Source organism: Lagenorhynchus albirostris, chromosome 4, assembly GCF_949774975.1.
Source record: "Lagenorhynchus albirostris chromosome 4, mLagAlb1.1, whole genome shotgun sequence".
NCBI classification, from domain to species: Eukaryota; Metazoa; Chordata; class Mammalia; order Artiodactyla; family Delphinidae; genus Lagenorhynchus; species Lagenorhynchus albirostris.
In genome coordinates this window covers 112,792,164-112,802,995 of record NC_083098.1, presented here as the reverse complement: position 1 = coordinate 112,802,995, position 10,832 = coordinate 112,792,164, and the positions used below count along the sequence as shown (strand labels likewise).

Genomic DNA, 10,832 nt, shown 5'->3' with positions numbered 1-10,832 from the left:
TTTCTTTTTTTATGGAGACATTATACACTTACTGAAGCTGAAAGGAACCTTAGAAATACCAATTACCCCATTTTGTGGATGAGAAAATGGTGAATCACAGAGATAAATGATTTTCTAGTGAGGCAATAGTTTATAAATGGTGGAATTAGACTGACCCAGGTCAGGGCAGTTTCCAAAATGCCACACAAACCCTGTGTAACCATGATTAAAAAGAAAAGGATACTATGTCTGCGATCATCACAAATAGTTGTCACAAAACTAAAACAAGGCTTGTGCTTTGGAAATTAAACACAGTATCTATTAAACAAAAATTACTCCTGTTGAAGGTGATGGCATAATACAAATATATTGCAATTAATTTTATATGAGATGCATAAAAGAACTGAGTACAAGTAAGTAATTTGAAATGCTGCAGGATCTTCTCCAAATCCTAAAATTTACACCACATTCAAGAACTGCAAAGCACTATCCAAGGCTACGTCATGCTTTCAGAAGGATTACAGTGCCCTCTGCAGCTTCAGCAGAAATAAGCCCAAAGTTGATTTAAAAACAAAACAAAACAAAACAAACAAACAAAAAAACCCCAGTAATTTAAATGTCAACACGGAAGTATATGCAATTAACATGCCTCAGAAATTCACTTTACTTTTAAACTGAATTAAAATACGTATGTAAAGATCACATTTTAAGCAAAATGCACTACAGCACGTATAGCAGGAATCATTTGTGTAAAGGATATGCAATATAGAAGAAGATACATATATGTGTGTGTCTGTAGATTAATTTGAGGATAGTACTCTAGAACATGGCACAGTTGCCTTTGGGGAGATAAACTAGCACCCTGGGGATCATACATGGGAAGAAGATTTCTTTTCACTGTGACTCTTCTAGTACTACTTAAATTTTTCATCACATGCATGTATTAATCTTTCAGGTAAGAAGAAAAGTTAATCAATAAAAATGTTGATTACCTTTTAAAGAAACGGTATGCATCCAAATTTTAAGCCTCTCCCTCCAGAAGTTCCTTAACTTCAGACAAGTTCTTTAATCTGTTAAAAACAAAACAACATGCCCAAAATGGAGTCACTTATGCTAAGCCCCCTATCCACAAACTGAGATTGAACTTAATCACAGTTTTAGCTCACCCAGAAATGGAATCGTAAGCCAGTCAGTCAGGAATGGCCTAATCAGTTAGGTAATCTGACTGATAGAAACTGGCCATCCCCTAAAGGAAAGTAACTTTTCAATTACCAACCCCCTTTTTTGCCCAGTATAACTTCCTGTCCCCTTGTGCCTATAAACGTCTTTCATTTTATACTGGTCCTTGGAGCCCCTTTCTGTTAGACTGGATGCTGCCTGATTCACATCAGCTTTTGATCAAATAGACTCTTAAAATTTTTAATATGCCCTTGTTTATCTTTAACAAATTTCTTTGCCCTCCCTAACCACTTAATTTAAATGAAAACATAGCTTCTTTAACTCTGTGTTATCTTATTAGATATACCCAGCATCTTCACAATTTAGCTGTGAGAAAAGTAGTCTATACTAGCTCACATTTGCTTAACCAAAGCAATATTGAATAGACTACAAAAGAGTAGACGATTTTATTTACAGTTTTTATCTACTAACTAATCTCTTAAATTTGGGAGAAAGTAATCAATATTCACTAAGATATTAATAATTATGAAATAGTATACAATGAAAGGTAGGTTTGTTTTCTAACTCAGTGCTCCCCTCCAAAGGAAATTAAGTGTATTCCGTGTATCTTTTCAGAAATTATGTCAATATTATTGAGCAATTGAATATTTTAATTTATAGGCAATATTATTGAGTAATAAATATATCAATTTATTGAGTAATTGAATAAGCAATTTTTTAAATTGAATGTTTACTAAACTGCAAGTATCTTTCCAGGTCAGGGTATAAGGAGCAAATAAAAACAAAGTTGCTAGGCTTCCCTGGTAGTGCAGTGGTTAAGAATCCAGCTGCCAATGCTGAGAACAGAATTTTAATACATTCACCAAATTAAAGGACAAGAACATACTGTAGACACAATTTAAGACAATTTAGAATCATAAACAAAATGTGAGGTAGACTGACTAGTGAAATTCACCAAATTTTGGTTAAGAAAATTTTACAGTAATAAAGTAACACAGGTGCGGGAAGATCCCACATGCCGCAGAGCAACTAAGCCCGTGCGCCACAACTACTGAGCCTGTGCTCTAGAGCCCGAAGCCACCGCAATGAGAAGCCCGCGCACCGCAATGAAGAGTAGCCCCCCACTCCCCGCAACTAGAGAAAGCCCGCGCACAGCAATGAAGACCCAACGCAGCCAAAAATAAATAAATAAAATAAATTTATTACAAAAAAACTAAGTTGCTAACCTCACAGAGATGACACTCTGGTGGGAGAAGACATAAATTAATACATATATATATTATATCAGAAAGACATAAGTAATATTTTAAAAGAAGAGTAAAGAAACAGAAGTAGTAGACAAGAGAGTTGTTATTTTATACAGACAGAGTTCTGAGAAGGTGACATCTCAGCAGATGCCAGAATTAAATGGAAGAAGAAAACATGGAAATCTGGGGTAAGAGCCCACCAGGCAGAGTAGCCAGTGCAAAGGCCTTAAGAGGGAGCCAGTCCAGTATCCAATAAACTACAAAGAGGCTGCTGTGGCTAGAGGGGAGAGAGCAAAAGGGAGAGTGGCAGCAGGGAAGGCCAAAGGGGCAACAAGGGGCAAGGTCACGTGAGGCTTGGGAGACAGCTGAGACTATAGGTTTTATTCTGAAAAAAATCCGGGTGGGGTGGCACTGGGGGTCTTGAGAGAGGATTAACATGACCTAACTTACATTTTTAAAAGATCATTCAATTTGCTAGGTTGAGAATAGACCAGAGTTGGGGGGTAGCAGGGGGCAACACAAACGTAGAATGTGAAGACCAGGAAGAGATGGTATTTTGGACCAGGCAGATAGCAGAAGTTGTGATAAATAATGAAATAGAAAAGAAAATCTTGTTTGAAGGAATTAGTGAATCCCTTTTCACTCCCTTGCATAAAACCTTCTATAGGCTTCCCTTCACCAATAGAATAACATTTTAACATGACAAGATCCCACAAGACCTTTCTCCATTGCCCCAAATGCTCAAGCCACGGGGGCCTTCCCTCTGTGCCTCAGACACATGACAAACTTACACAAGCCTTGGGTCCTTTGACTTACTTGTCACTCCATCTGGTAAGCCCTCTCTCTCACCCTCCCAAGTCTGGCTAATTCTTAACATACAAGGCCTCAACCATCCCCCCTAGGCCTTTCTTGAGTGCCCTACCTACAGTGGCCCATGCTCTCCTCATAAGTTACTTACACATTTATTATGCATCGTTTGCTTCTTCCCACAAGAACGTTTCATAGAGAATAATAGCTCTATGAAAGCAGGTACTTTATTCTAGTCTATTCGCTCTGTGCCTCATAAGCCTAGAACCACATCTGGCATATAGTAGGTGCTCAATGAAAATTTCTTAGTGACATATTTGAAAAAGTAAATGAAAAAAATGCATGTAGAGCATATAACAGAGCCCCTGGCAATAGTAAATCTTCAATAAACGTCAGCTGTTATGATGGTAACAAAAACAGCCATGGCATCAATCATGAGCACAAATATGAAAAGCTAATCCTCCTCTGTGCTCTTGAATCAATTCCCCTTTTTTTGTTAGAGACTTTCTTTCATTAATTATATGTCCCTTCCTCCTCTTCACAGGCTCCCTCCCTTTAGCTAAAAATGTGCAGTATTTGCCCACCGTTTTTTAAAAATCAGTTAAAACACACTTTTTTTAACTCTGTATTATCTTATTAGATACAGCCAAGTATTTTCACAGTTCAGCCTCAAAAAAAGGGTAGTATTTTGGTTAGGCTACTCTTGGTTAACCAAAACAAATCTTGAATGAACAAACTCATTTTTATTTACCTTTTTTCTACTAGCTAGTTTCTTTAAGTTGAATGAAACTACTTAATATTTGCATGCTTAAAATGTTAATAATTACAGAATAGTATACAATGAAAAATAGGTATTTTATCTTAGTCCTCCCTCTCTAAGGAAACTAGGTATATTCTGTGTATCTTTCCAGAAATTATGTATGCATATGCAGACATATAAATATCCTTCGAAAATATCAAATAGCACCAGACTGTGCACACAATTCTGCATCTTGGGTTTCTTCCAGCTAATGAAACATCTTGTATGACTTTCTAAAGTACACATAAAGAGCTGTATCATTCTTTATACTCGCCACATAATGTTTCATTGTAGTGATAAAATGTCATCCATTTCCTATTAATTGACACAATATGTTTCCTGTCATTTGCTAACTATATGTGATGCTGCAACTACAGTAATAGCTATACGGCTATATAGCAAGACTCTTCATACATCTATAAATGAATCCTTAAAAGCAGAATTGCTGGCATAAAGGACAGCAATTCAGTTTTTTATTGATATTGCCAGATTACCTTCCAAAATAGTTTTACTAAATCAATAGTTTTCTAATCCTCTAAATAATGAACAATTATTAGTAACTGCAGGTCATATTTTTGGTGAGGGAAAAGGGGATAATTCTTGATCCTTCTTAAATCAACTAAAACTGAAACTACTCCTAAAGAAAATGTTAATACTTTACTATGACACATATTTAAAACAAAGGAAACCAAGCACTATTTCTGGGAAAGAATTATTTAGAATCACTTTCCCATTTCTGCTAAAAAATGTTTCACCTCACTACTAAACGAGTTTTTCCAATCTTCAATAATTCTTTTCCTAAGTCAACCTCTTAGGAACTCACAGAAAATGGAAAAAAGGAGTTTAAAGAAAAAGAGAGGGGGCTTCCCTGGTGGCGCAGTGGTTGAGAGTCCGCCTGCCGAAGCAGGGGACACGGGTTCGTGCCCCGGTCCAAGAAGATCCCACATGCCTCGGAGCGGCTGGGCCCGTGAGCCATGGCCGCTGAGCCTGCGCGTCTGGAGCCTGTGCTCCGCAACGGGGGAGGCCACAACAGTGAGAGGCCCGCGTACCGCAAAAAGAGAGGAAAAGGAAAAAACTCAAGAGTTTCCAAGGAGCACAAGATTCTTCTGTTTCTGGGCTGGGCAGTAACTTTCAACTCTTGGCATTTGAGGTATCGTTCTGTTTTGTTTTGTTTTGTTTGCGGTACGCGGGCCTCTCACTGTTGTGGCCTCCCCCGTTGCGGAGCACAGGCTCCAGACGCACAGGCTCAGCGGCCATGGCTCACGGGCCCAGCCGCTCCGAGGCATGTGGGATCTTCCCGGACCGGGGCATGAACCCGTGTCCCCTGCATCGGCAGGCGGACTCTCAACCACTGCGCCACCAGGGAAGCCCTGTTTTGTTTTAAATTAAAAAAACAAAAAACAAAAAAACTGTGTAATTCTTTAAAGGTCCTAATTCTCTTTTGTTAGTGAAGAAAAAATTTTCGGCTTTGTTTTTCCACAGATTGCAAACTCTTTAAGGGTGGGGTGGAGGATTTGCGTTTGTAAACGGCTGCCAGCACTTCAACGGCGTTTAGCAAACAATAGTTATCTCTGCTATTACCTTGAGAGCCTCTGGCCACAGGCTATCCGGACCCTCTCTCTGCGAGCCCCAAGCTTCCTTTTCCTCCAGAGCCTTATAACTGCTCCCCCAACCCTTATCCGTGGACACGCCGCCGGCCTGGCGTCCCCCGCGCCGCGACGCAAATGGTACGGCCTATGACGTCACGAGGCCGCGGCTCAATCAGACGCGGCGTTTGGGAAATTTTAAATTTAAAGGCGGGGTGGATCTTACGCTCAGAGGCGCCGGGCGCGGAGGTTTTTGTACAGTTTCCTGGGATCCAGCCCGGCAGGATGGCCGATGAAGGAGCCGTCGCCGTCGCCGTCTGCGTGCGGGTTCGGCCGCTCAACAGCAGGTAGGTGGGCCAGACCTTGCCCAGGTTCCCGTTGCGGCCTCCGGCCCGGGCCCGAACCGCAGGAGTGAGTGCTCGCTGCTCCTTCCTGCTCCGCTGCCTAGAAACTCGGCCATTGACCCGCTTTGTGCCTTGGTTTCTTATGTGTAAATTGACGGGCCAGGATCGGAGTATCTAGAGGATACTTTCCAGCTGTGGGATTCTCTTAAGTCTATAACTCCGGCTCGCCGACATTAAAAACCCTACTCCCTGCGCTGCTCTGCCGTCCCCCCATCTGTGCTCCCCATCCCTCCCCCAGGAAAGTCGCATAGGAAAAATCCTTACTGGCACTCTTCACAGCTAGTCATTTTACATTTAACTGACGCTCTGTCCCCCTTTACTGTATACTCCTTGAGCGCAAGAACTAGTCAGTCTTCTTCCATTGTATTCGGTAGACCCTCAACACTTCAGTGACTGAACTCCACGTTCAGAAAGTTGAATGACCGATATTCATCAAAATTGATTTTTTTTTTAGTTCAGTGTACTGTACTAAACACACACTACCATCGTTGCCCAGTGGATCTTAACGTTCTAAAGGAGTAGACAGAAAATAAAGTGAAAAATATAGAATATTAAGTGATGATACTGGAGTAATAAATGCTATAGAGAAAAAACAGGAAGGGGCAGAAATGAAAATGAAGTCTGTTTGCTTTGCCTGTCTCGGGCCTTTGCCCCAGAATGCTGACACATTTTGTTTGAGAAACATTTGTTAACCATTACTGGGTGTTTAATAAATAAGAATATCAAAATGAGGAATTTCCTATTTTTAAGAAGCTCATTAATGCATTAGAAGAAATCTACATAAAGCATTATAATACATCATGACAGGTGTTATGATAGACAGGTGGAGAATGTTTGCTAGAGGAGTCTTTAGTCCTTAAGTGAGACAGTTTAGGGGAGGGACAGGGCTGTGTAGGAAACTTCTGATACTTTTCATGAATGAAAGAACAGTTAAGTTAGTTAATGGAAACATAAGTCAGGGTATTCCAGGCAGAGAGGGGTCGAATCTTATTTTGGAGTGACCTTCAGGCAGTTGATTTGTATGGAGTTAGGGTGTATATAGGAATTTAGAGGAAGATATGGGTCAAAGAGAGAAATTACAATGATCCAGGTGTCATGTGCCAAATTAAGGATTTCAGATGGTTTTTAAAGGCTTTAAGCAAGAGGGACATAACCAGAGTTGCATTTTCAACGTACCTTTTCAGCCGCCAGTACTGCGTTGGAAGGTAGAAGTGAAGAGCTTCACAAAGAAACTCCCATGAAAGTGCAGGAGGTCACAAAGCCCCATTTAAAATCCACCTTTGACCCCTCAAAGGTGGATTTTCCACATTTATCCTATTTATGGTATACGTCATTACCATCTTTTAAAATATTCATCAGAAGATGAGGTCTTTTCAGTTATCTTTCATGTAACACAACTTCTGTGACCAGTTATTCTAAAATGCAGTTTTTTTATTCTTTTAGAGAAGAGGCGCTTGGAAAAGATACTCAAGTTTACTGGAAAACTGACAATAATATAATTTATCAAGTTGATGGGAGTAAATCCTTCAATTTTGGTAAGTTTATAACAGCATCAAAAGTTAACCTGGTATCATTTTTCTATTATGAGTACAAAAGCCTTATGAATAACACTGGACTTGTCACTAAAGATCAAACTAAGCCTTCAGTAAACTGCTTCAGTGGAAACTTTGAAAAATTGTTCATTCATGTATGCTAAGATAATAAACTGACACTTAAAACATAACAATAATGAAAAATAATAAGTAAATAAAAAATTAAACACAGTTATAGTCATAGTGCCTTTTAACTGAAATTAACATTTTTCCTCTTATTCGTCAACGTACTTGTGGCGTAAAACTCTGTAAGCCCAAAATATGTTATTTAATGTCAAGTCATCTTTAAGATCTTCCAGTTTGGTTTCTTTGTTGTTTCTTTTTTTGTTGTTTATTTTCTTTTTTTTTTTTTTCCAGTTGTTTTTCAAAACTTTTTAAAGAATAAATAGTGAAGATATTCCTTCTTTGTCTGGTAGAATACAGCAGGGACCTATCTCTGCTTTTGTGGATCTTATTTGGTGGAAAGAAAGGCTTTAAACAAGTATTTGCACTTATGATGACATAAGCTTTGTGGGAGTTTATAGCAGGGATCTAACTAATCTAGGTGTCTGAAATGGTACCACTTACACTGGGACCTGCAGGATGAGTGAGAGTTAGCTAGGACAAAGGGACTTGGAGGACCTAACAGTTAACTAGGTTGATTTGTGTATTGATTTAGCATGTATATAGTGCTGACAGTGTGCCAGGCACTGTTCTAAGCACTTCATATATATTAACTCATTTAATCCTCCTAATAAGCTTATATAAATTTGGTACCTTCCCATTTTAATGAGGAATCAGAGAGGCCTGGAGTCACACAGCCAGCAAATGAAAGAGTCAGGCTCCAGATCTGTGTTCCAGCCACACTACCATGCTGCCACTTAGGCACCATAGAGCAACAGTGACGGCCTGTCACCAACCTCAGGAGTAAGTGATTAAGTTGTCCAATTAGTGTTTAACTAGAAAGCCACAAAGATACGCAGAAGAGAAAATGATTCCTGGTAAAGGAATGTTTGGTGGTATTAACATAATTTTTAAAAGGTAATATGTGCCAGAGATTATAAAACCTAAGTACCACAGATTCTCAGTAGCCATATACACCCATGAAGGTTTTGGGCTCATCCAGCTGTCTGAAACAGATAACATTAAAGTTTGAATCATCCTGCCATTTCTCCTTTCTCTAAAATCATGACCCTTAAGCAGCCTACAGATGGCACTTTGGTTTTCCATATTGTTCTGCCCATAGGGCAGATGTGTGGTCATGGTGCGAGCAGTGTGATCACTGAATTTCTCATTGTAGGTCAGTACATTACCCTTCTGATTTACAAATCCATTTCTTGTGAGCTTTTTAATGTGAGGGCACTGCTAAAAGAGTGGTCTATTTTTAATGTACTAACAAAAGCAGAGAACCACATCCTGGACTTGTGAATTTATCAGTGCAAATGCGACTCTAAACCCAGCCTTTTAGCAGCACTTCAGCTTTGGTCAGTACTTTTCTTCCAAATATCTGCGTTTTTTGGTTTTGTTTGAGCTAGACCTTCTTGCTAGGTATGTTAAAAACATTAACATTTCTCAAAGAATAGTAATAGTTTATATTTCCTAAGTATTAACATATGTTCACAGTAATTCTATGAGGGAGATAATATATATCCATTTTACACATTAGGGACCTGAGGCACGGAGACATCAACCACTTCGGCCAAAATAACACTGTAAATGGCAGAACCAAGATTTGCAGGCGGTCTGATTCTGGACCCCCATGTTCAGCCACCATGCCCTACTGCCTCTTGAAAGCACATAGGGTAACAGACTTGTATTTTTTCTGTGTGAGGACCAACACATTTTACCTAAAGAGAAGAGTATTTTCAGAGGACCAATAAGTTGAAGGAAATATTGTGTCTTAAATCTTTTATCATACCATATCCTGACAATTTTATTTCTGTGGGCAACTACTAATTCAGAATGAAAACAGTTAATTTGTTTGATTTAACTTTTATGTTTTGATTTTTAGATCGTGTCTTTCATAGTAATGAAACTACTAAAAATGTGTATGAAGAAATAGCAGTACCAATCATAGATTCTGCCATACAAGGCTACAATGGTGTGTATTCACTGCAAAAACATTTCAGTCTTGGGGGTCTGTTTAGCAAGTATTGATAGTTTTATACACTATAGATTCATTTTTAATCTTTGCATGTGTGTGTTTTGTTTTTGCAGGTACTATATTTGCCTATGGGCAGACTGCATCAGGAAAAACATATACTATGTTGGGGTCACAAGATTACTTGGGAGTAATACCCAGGGCAATTCATGACATTTTCCAAAAAATTAAGAAGGTAAATAATTTAGCTAAATTTCTAGTACATGCAGGTAAAAGTGGTGATAATAGGATAGCAACCTTAGTGTTCTCTTGTAATGATGAAGTATATTTATAGTTATCTCTTGATTATCCATGAGGAAAGAAGGAAGGCATAGCATAGATTCATTTTTTTCCCACAAACTTACCAACTACAAAGCTTAAAGTTCTTTCATTCTTTCCTTTGAATCATGAAACAGTACTCCCACCAAAAAGTGGGCATTAAGGAACAGGAAAATCTTATCACAATGATTAGGTCCTCATTGCCTTTGTTTAGCTACCAGTGATTATTAAGGAGCAGTAAAAAGTAGACTAGATAAAAGACAAGGGAATCAGAAGGTCAGAATAGGCAAGCTAATTAGTTGAGTTGGTTTTAAATTAGTTTTTTCATCATTATTTTATTTTTAATTTCTTGAATATATGTAGGTTTTATTTTGAGGTTAGAGAATTGGACTGGGTATTTTCCTGTTATAATTCTATGGTACTATACTTTTCATTATTTCTGAAAAAATGCTTTACTGTTGTTGTTGCTTGTTATCAATATAGAAGCACATTGTTTTTTGTTTGTTTTACAAAGATAATTTCCTGAAAGACAAATACCACATGACTTCACTTATATGTGGAATCTAAAAAACAAAACAAATGAACAAACAAAACAGAAACAGACTCATAGATACAGAGAACAAACAGGTGGTTGTCAGAGGGGAGGGAGGTTGGAGGAATGAGAGAAATAGGTGAGGGAGATTAAAGGGTACAAATGTCCAGTTAGAAAATAAATGAGTCACAGGAATGAAATGTGCAGCATGGGGAATATTGTCAATAATATTGTAACATCTTTGTATGGTGACAGATGGTAACTAGGCTTATCATGTGATCATTTTGACATGTATGGAAATATTGAATC

The 10,832-nt window shown here is 38.5% G+C and overlaps 1 protein-coding gene across 2 annotated transcripts in view; it reads left to right on the top strand.

The window, feature by feature from the left end:
- The first annotated feature begins 5,882 nt into the window (after nt 1-5,882).
- CENPE (centromere protein E) overlaps nt 5,883-10,832 on the top strand; it is a 73,811-nt gene continuing 68,861 nt past the window's right edge. For both annotated transcript variants that reach the window (XM_060147367.1, XM_060147366.1), the window contains exons 1-4: nt 5,883-5,944; nt 7,445-7,536; nt 9,584-9,673; nt 9,790-9,908. In XM_060147367.1, coding sequence (XP_060003350.1) covers nt 5,883-5,944; nt 7,445-7,536; nt 9,584-9,673; nt 9,790-9,908 — 363 coding nt within the window. The remainder of the gene's footprint in view (nt 5,945-7,444; nt 7,537-9,583; nt 9,674-9,789; nt 9,909-10,832) is intronic.